We start from the raw sequence: 9199 nt of genomic DNA on the forward strand, positions 1-9199 counted from the left end.
CAGATGCAAACAGAAAACACAGTGCCTTGTTGGTGACTTTGAGTAGATATATATGCATTCCTTTGTTTCCCATACTCAGGTATTTTTCAAAAGACAATAAATATTTATGGCATTAGTGACAATCTTGTATCCAAGTTACTAACCCTTTTAACTAGCCAGAACAGTTATATTTCTTCTACAAAAATTGTTATGCTAAAAAAAGATTAGCAGGGGCATATTAAAATTTAAGATGATTCTAACATGTATCTTACTGTATTTTTCTCTGTTTCTCACCACAATGACATAATTTTTTTTGGTTTGTTTTACCTTCACTGTGGAGTTTCTGATATGTTTTACTGTTGAATGAAAATGCTGACATTCATAATAAGGGTTTTGGAAATTATATGACTCAGTCTGGAGTGTATAATGCATAGAATGTACATGAAGCAGAATGTGCCAATGTGCGTGTAATATTGTTTGTGCCCCCTGCAGAATTAGAAATCCTCGGGTAGCACTGTTATAATGATCCCATGCTGGTAGCATTACAAAGTGCAAAGGTTCACTGAGTCAGAAAAGGGCAAGGGACAGAGTTTCTTTATCATACCATTCTCAAATTATTCTAGCTTAAATATTTATTAATATATTAGCAAGTTTTCTCCTTTATCTGCCTTCAAAAGTTTAGCTCAAACACAATGGATGGCTGCTCATATAAAAACAATACATTACAGGGTAAATTTGCTACCACACAAGATGAACACTGGTATTTTCCATAATACACTATTAATTTGCCAGGTGATAAAAACTATCAGGCTGTAACTACTGCTTCCCATGTAATGCTTACATGTTATGTATGCATTTATAATACAATAAATGCATACATGACATGTGAAGATAGTATGTTGCCTAAGCTTCACTACAAAGTCTTGTCTTATGAACACCTCTGTTTATAAAATGGTTTTTAAGAAGTCTTTCTTAAATAATTTCTTTCTTGCTAACATCAGCGAGTTCCTCTGGGGTTTATCTGAAGTTTCCCTTTGAAATTAGAAAGAAATTTTCTGTAATACTTCCAAAGCATCATGATCAATAAATGACCAAAAATACCAACAGAATAAAGAGCCAGGAACTCTGTATAAACTCTTGAATTCCATCTCAGTAATGTATTTGTTTTTAACAAAGCATGCTATTTATTAGCCAATACAGGCAGTAAACATACGTATGCATCAATAAAGAAGGGCAAACAAAACCAAAACAAACTTACTCTAATATAGATCTGCATAGTTTCTTTTTCTTTTTGTGGATTTCGATACTTTTCATAGAAGTCACGCCGCTTCTTTGTTTCCTTCTGGATTTTATCTTTTCTTTCTCTCTTTTCTGCAGGTTCATCTGAGATATCAGCAGACAGCGGTATTTGGGCTTTTGTCTTCTCAATTTCAATATAATTCTCATTGGGATTCAGAACTATTACTCCATAGCCTTCCTGTTTTAGAAGAGAGTCACACACACATAGACACACAGACACACACAAACAAGAAGAAATGTGAAAAGGGAAATTTAATGCTTGAAAATGCTTTGCATTTACTTGAATGCTCTTTAGAACTTTTTTATTTATTTCAGCAACTTCACACAACATCATTTATAGAAAGGTTTTTAAGAATATTCTGTCATTAACAGGATATTGATGTGTGAATATGTATCAGTGCATGTACTTATGCTCATAGATATCCCTCAGCATCAGAAAAGTTGCCTGTTTTACCTTTAAAATAATTGAATATATTGTTTTATTCATAAGCACTTTATATGACTTTTTCAGAAAACAATACAGGAACTAAAAGCAAAACATTGCTTTAAGAACTCTACACAATAATGAATAAAAAGCTTTATGCCCAGCCAGTAAAAACCTTTAAAATAAAAAGGATTGAGAGATTTTATATATAAAGATAGATACATTAAAGAAAGCATGTGAAAATTATTCACCGCATTTTAAAATAGTAAAACCTTTTGTCTAGCTGACAATAAGCATACCAGGCAGAGGCAAATAGCAGCAGTAACAATGAATCAATACCAAAACTGATTCAGTGGTATTGCTTACAAGTCAACTCTTCATGGTGGGTCTGACTTTTTAGCGCACCTTTAAATCTGCTGTAAAAGTTCACTGGGATTATATTGTATATCAAACAAATGCAGAGCAAATTTGTGACCTGCAGGATGCTTTTGACTGTATAAGGTACATTTTTTTTGCCTCAGGAAATAGGCTGGTTGAAAAAAAAAAATATGAATGAGAAATAAATCTTGAATAAACCAGCCAATCAAATGTTATGATTTTTAAATGATGGCAAATCACAAAAAAATCGTAATATTTATTGAAGATATAATTGCAAAGGGAAGGGGAAAAAGAGAAGCACATGCATTTAACAGATACGTCCCTAAAGAGTTCCCAGTCAAAATCAAGCTATCCTTTAGAAGTAAATTTTAATAAAGACTTACTTTTCAGAAACATCTATATTAATTATCTAATGGAACAGCTTTATTACAGCTTCTCACTTGGTGCTTCATTTTGCAATCAGTCCTGGCATGAGGATCAAAAGAGGTCCCCCATACCTAGCTGCCCAGAGCAAACCAAGTCCACCCCAACAAAAGATACTTTATTTGGGCTTGCTTTATTCTATTCTGTAGAGCCATTCACAAATCTTGTAGTTCATTGTGGCCACTGTCAGGTAGACAGACTGTCACTCACTGATTTTCTACAGCTGGACACACTCGACTAGCTATCAAAATCACATCTGAAGGGAGTTCCTACCCCTTATCCTTGTGCCCTTCTCCAACGTCTGCTGTAGCTTCTCCTCCCACCAAAAAACAAGTTAAAGGGCACAGTTACACTCTGCTAAACAGGGTGAAATAGAGGCATTCAGGATACTACCTCTGGCATAAGCAATGTAGTAAAAAAGGGTCACAACAGGCCAAAGAGAAAACTGTCTCCTTGTTAGATGCAGCACCATAAGGGGTCTTCTGTCACATGATTGCCCTGCCCTGACTGCCATGAATTCAACTAGGATAAATATACATAAACAGGCAAAACTATAAATAAACAATAGGGAAAGGGTGAAAGAAAACAGAAAGACAAATTTTAAAATCTATCCACACCATGCCTGGCCATATTAATGCACATGGCATACTATAAGCACATGAATTTTACAGCTTGGAAAATTTCAAAGTCCAAATTCATCATGGAGAAGAATGTGGCTTACAAATCTTCCTAAACTGCACATCTCAGATGAAAGGATAGTTTTTGAGCCTGCTGCTGCTGGAGTTTTTGCAGTACTTGGCAGGCTGGTAGTTTTGGGGCTCTTCATCTTCTTGACTTGCTTGTTCTGAGCAGAGACTTCTGTGTATTGATTTGTTTTGTTTTCTACACAATGCAAAATTCATGTGTTTACTACGGATCTGAAAGTTTGAAACTCTGTGCATTTCGACCTGATCACAAAACAGTCACAAAAATCATCAGAGAAGTGGAATTTGTCTAAGTTATTGATCATGCAACTTAAAATTACATTACTCATTTGTCCCCTTTTATGAGGACACAATGTCAATTTTTCATGTAGACTCAACAGGTGAAATAAGATTCTATTTTTAAATTCACTATTTTATAAATCAATTAAAGGATTTTTATTAAATATATTTTAAGCACTTTAACATGACTCCCTTTATATTTTTTCACAAATTCTCCCAGATAGCAGGCCTTTCCTGACAGTAGAATTAAAATAATTAAGTAATAACTAAACTAAGATTATTTCCCCCCTTCTATTATGGGAAAGCCTAAGTCTTTCTCTTTGGAAAGTAATATCTTTTTGGACTGTTTTGCTTACATGATATGGTGTATCTCCCTTTCCCTTGTACTTCTGCATCCTAAATTTCAAGAAGAAAACAATGGCACCAGAAAGAAGATTTGAGAGTAACATATAAAAATCAACATAGAAAACCAAAATTACTGGTGAAATACAGCCAATTACAACTTCTCTCATTCAGCCTTTATCTGAACATTTTCTACTGAAAATAAATACTCTGCTCTAAATAACATTAGTGTAAACAATACGGCTTTTAACTTCAATTAATTTTAAAAAAAGTAATTTTTGTGGGTGTAGCTATACCATTCAAGTTCAGTGCAATCAGGAAATGAAAAAAAAAAGGGGAGCACTAATGCAGTGAATTTGAGAAGCGTGCCAGTCAATGCAAACCTCAGAACACAAGACCACTAATATCTTAAAAAAGGCCTTTAGCAAAATTTAATAACAGACAAGATACAGTCTTTGGCCTAAGTGTTAACACAGCCAAAAATCACATTCATTAAAAAACATTGTTTAAAATGAAAGTCCTGTTCAGAAACACCTTTGCATGCAGGACTGCATTCATCTTTTTTTCACCATATACAGTCCTGCAAGCTATAAAGTATTAAATGTGCTATTACTATGTATTACTTTGCTATTTGTTAAATCAGTGTCACTAAAAATACCAATTTCAGCCATGATACTTACATCATTATTAAAACATAGTGACCTATGCCTTAAGTAGCAGTCATCTAGGAGGGTTTCTAAATCTTGCCACACCCAGTGGTATTAAGTATGCAAACATTAGGCAAAGTAGTAGTTTTCAACATAACAGTAGTTTTCAATGTAATAGTTTTCTCCTCTGTGACCAGTGTGCACAGAAAGAGAAACCACTCTATAAAAAGTTTTTTCATGATAAAAAGCTAAGCTTTAAGGACACTACCCCCTCATCTCCATCAATCTTCAGCCATCAGTGTACCAGTGATAAGACCTTATAATTATGGCAGACACTGACAAATAGAACTCCCAGCCTCTAATCTACAAAATTACAGTTTCTCTCTCAGACTAAAGCACCCGATTAACATTTCTTCCCCTCACGTGGTAGTGCTTCAAGGTAAGTAAAATTTAATCTACACTAACTCCTACCATTCTTCAGGTTGCTGCTTCTGGAGGTTGAGGATTGTGATGATGAAAGGAAAAGCAGGCTTACTAAGTCAAGAGTTGGAAAGAATCACGAACCTCAGTTACAATACATATATTACTAAGAGAGAACAAGGTAGAAGGGCCTTTTCCATTGTAATACATGAGCCAGAAATGGGGCAGTATGTTCTCTCTCTTACTGGAAGTTCAAGGGGGTAAGCTTAAAAAAAAGAACCTCAAAGTATTTGAGGTATATTTCAAACAGTTTGAAATCTCCCCTGCCTGGCACATGAGAAATGAGCTGAAACCATTCAGATCTGCATATTAATCCATCAGGGTAGGACACAATATGTGACAAAAGAGGTCAGAACCAGAGAGGTATCTTTTGACCTCTATGTAACTATCTTTTTGGACTGTGAGCAAGGATTTAAAAGAGATCATTTTCCTATGTTTGATCAACCTGAATTTTCAAGTTCAGGTTTCTATTTGGACGGTTGGTAGCAAGACCAGAATTAATTCCTTGGGGAAATGCAACTCAAAGCACTCTGTTCTTAAACCTGCCTGTGGTTAAAACAGACACAGCAATGTCCATTCATCTTTCTGAAAGACATATGCTCTGTTCATTTCCCATCTTTACTGTGAGAAGTCACTATCTATGTCACTATTGCAACATTGTAGGTGCAACAGCAGGATGAGGTCATGACAACCAATCAGAAGTCACTAGTGAAGCGTTAAAGTAAACATAGCTGTTGGAGATGCAGCTCAGCTTGAAAAATGCCCCCTCCATTATTTGAGCAATTTTCTCAAGACGTGACCTGTGACTGAAACGCCTGAAATGTCAGTTGATTCTGCTTTCTGTTTCCACCCAATGTACATTTTGGCAACTGCACCCTGCTAACACTGTGATATTTCCATCCCAGATATACCTCAGCTGCCTGAATTCCAGCACTGTGTCCAAGTGCATAAAAATGCCATGCCTCTGCCAAACACACTTTGTCCCGCTAAGTTCCAAACTTAAAACAGCTCATCAGGTTAGGCAGGAAAAGAAAATGTACGACAAAAAGATTTTAGAGGACCACCTGTTGTCTATTATTTTTACATAGCACTTACTCATAAATCATAACACAGGGTAATTAATCAAGCTGTCAAAGAGAAGGTCAAAGGTTATGTGGGCGAGTCAGAAGGTCATGCATGGGCTGATAGAGGTCAGGGTCACACTGCATTCCTCATTATCAAGTTGGGATGAGAGACGGCTCAAGCAAACAAAAGTGAAAGCAGATGGAGAACTGAGTAGATAAAAAAGAGGAGAAAATTTCACAAACAAAAAGAAGTGGAAGAATGTGAGTTACCTTCAAACAAGGAGGAGAATAGAGCAGAAATACACTGAGATGTTTTCAAAAGACAGCACATAATACAAAGAAACTACAGTTTGATCATTTATATACATTTACTACAACTTTCCATCCACTTTTTTTTGCAAATACTAAGCAATGCCACAAAAAGTGCATGGTAGTTTTGATTACATTGCACATCTGAAGTCAATATTTTCAAGGTAAATTAGACAAAATGAACTTTTTACTGTGATTAATGCAGATGGATATGTAAAATTGCTTCTAAATGCTTAAGTTTATTCCTTTTTACAGCTACATCCAACAGATGTTCAATAAAGAAGTTATAACCTGCTTGAATGATGTTTAAAGAACTGTACATTCATATACACAAATCTTTAATACACAAAGCATAATAAAAGTCTTTCTAGATGACACAGCAGTTATAAAATATTCTGTCATTACACTGACCTGAATTAGATGCAGAATACTGTACAAAATTAGCTGTCAGCCTTTCCTCAAAATCTTTGTTAATCTCATTTTGAATGTTTGCAGCTTTATCAACACATGCATCAATGTCAGCTCCTTGGTTACTGAACCGCTGTACTTGGAAGAAGATATAATTAAAATGTTTTGGCACAGAAAAGGTGAAATTGTATCTTTTCCTGGTCCCTGAGGAGTCTGTAAAACATGTAGGATATATTGACAAACATACACCCTTGTCTAGAGCCCTGACATCCCAGGTCACCCAGCTGCTATTTTATTTCAAAACATTCACTTTACACTTACCCAAACTGCCACCTGCTGTGTAACTAACTTTTAATGGATATTGGTGCTATAGAAACAATAAACTCTCCATTTCCTCGCTCTTACTGCCTTCTATTTGAACACTGCATTACATCCAAAGGTATTTGCCTGCAGAACTGTATTTATCTTGTTTCACAATCTTTATGCTGGAAATTATTAAACATGCCATGACTATGTCTTACTTTACTATTTGTTATTTTGGTGCCAGTGCAGCTATACTAAACATATCAATGTTCAAGACGACAAAAACCTATCAGAAAAGCTGTTCCTGTATTTTGAGTTTACTGTTGAAAAGTTTTGAAAAGAATTAATGTTTTACATCTCTATAATTAGCAACCCAAATATGTCTATGTGTTAGATCTGCAACCCTGTTTATGCTGTTTGTTTGCAAGGTCAAACTGAATAAAAACATCCATGTATTAAAAGGATTTTTACATCCTCAGTTGTTTACTGTATTCTTTATAGGGAACTTCCATGCCTTCACAAGCACTAGTTTCACTAGGATTTGGAGCAGGAAATTATTTCTAGTGGGAAGTGAGATACAAGAAACAATGCTATAGCATTAATTTAATTCTGTGAATTAACAGAAAGAGCAACACTCGTGTTCAACTGCTTCAAAACATTGTGTATTAAACATGAGACCCATCCCTTTCTCCCTGATGTGAGATTTGGGCTATTTGTAGAAATCACTGGAGACTGAATGGTAGTCAATCCACCCCAGCCATGCAGGCAGGATACTGGGCTGCAAATAATCTGTCCACAACTGCCCAGGCTGTAAAACCAGATTCTGCTTTTCTTCACTAAGTACAAACATTTTTGGGGTCCATACAATCTGTGAAAGAATGAACTCATGAGTTTGCCCTGAAGATATTCTACAGGAACCCCATCTGTAAGTAAAGTCTGTACTCCAGAAGTTCATCCTCTCCCCCACTGCCTTAAAAAGCTATTTTAAACTCTTTTCCAACAAAAATTTCAAATGCTTCAGAGAGGTACAAGAAAGAAGAACTAAGATTTTAATGAAAATGTTATTTACATATAAATAGAACTTTTTGAAAGCAATAAATCAGAAATAAAATAAATAAAATAATTTTAATAAAGCCCACATGAATAAAAAGTAATTATTGGTTCTAATAAATCTATCAATAAGGAAACCAAGGAGAATATCAGTTACCCCCTGAAAGTTATGCTCAAATAAGGACAGATGCAAAGCTGGACTGCAGGATCTTTTAAATGTTTCTACGGTATTTTCAAATATCCCATTAGCTGACAGCAAAAGTTCTCAACTGCAATTCATTTCTCAATACGCTTTGCCTCCTCCCTGAAAATGTCACAGTATGTCTTGATTATTCTCATTAGCACTTCATGATGAATATACCCACAAATAATTAAGTGTGCATTTTCTATGAAACACAATATGGAAAAATACCCATTCATTCCACAATAAACCTTACTTCCTTTGCTTTTGTAATACTGTAAAATCTTTGCAAACACCTTCTCTTTCTGAAACCCAGATATTTCAATGGGGTCAGGGTTTTTTCTGATTTGTAAAGTATTTAGCATGAAGAAAGGCAACCCAAGATGCCAAGATCTTACACTTTACCTTTCATTTCCAAAAATGTTTATGTATAAAATACCATGGGAAAAGATTAAATGTCAATCTCTTTGTAGGTCTGTATTTCAGTATTCTAAATGAAAAACACATCATGCATAGAAGTGTTTTCTGTAAAATATTGAAGTTATCCAAAGTCTTGAAAGACAACTCCCATTTAGTGTCTTGTGACCAGAAATCCTCTGTCTCAATGACAGGGAATTCATATGCTTTTAGCATGTGCATGTATTTAGTAATTCCCTAAGAAAAAGGTCAATTGTAATCTAACAGTAAAGCTTCTGGTTTGCACCTATCTTCAACAAACAGGTGCAATTCAGTACATTGATGCTCCTGCCTTCCCACAGTGACCTTCCCATGTCAGAAGATCTTATACTTCTGCTAAATAATTTAATTACTTATGAGTTATGGTTTCTTTGTAACCTTTTAAATGACTAACTCATTAAAATGCAGAAATATGCAAAACATGATGTCACTAGGTCAAACAGCTGTGTTGGTAAAATTATGGCTGTGGAACA

The 9199-nt window shown here is 35.1% G+C and overlaps 1 protein-coding gene across 6 annotated transcripts in view; it reads right to left on the reverse strand.

Moving 5' to 3' along the window:
• Positions 1-9199, reverse strand: part of ARB2A (ARB2 cotranscriptional regulator A) — a 263468-nt gene that overhangs the window by 131600 nt on the left and 122669 nt on the right. For all 6 annotated transcript variants that reach the window (XM_077171064.1, XM_054651873.2, XM_054651871.2 and 3 more), the window contains one exon: positions 1238-1456. In XM_077171064.1, coding sequence (XP_077027179.1) covers positions 1238-1456 — 219 coding nt within the window. The remainder of the gene's footprint in view (positions 1-1237; positions 1457-9199) is intronic.

This window comes from Agelaius phoeniceus, chromosome Z (assembly GCF_051311805.1).
Source record: "Agelaius phoeniceus isolate bAgePho1 chromosome Z, bAgePho1.hap1, whole genome shotgun sequence".
Classification (NCBI taxonomy): Eukaryota; Metazoa; Chordata; class Aves; order Passeriformes; family Icteridae; genus Agelaius; species Agelaius phoeniceus.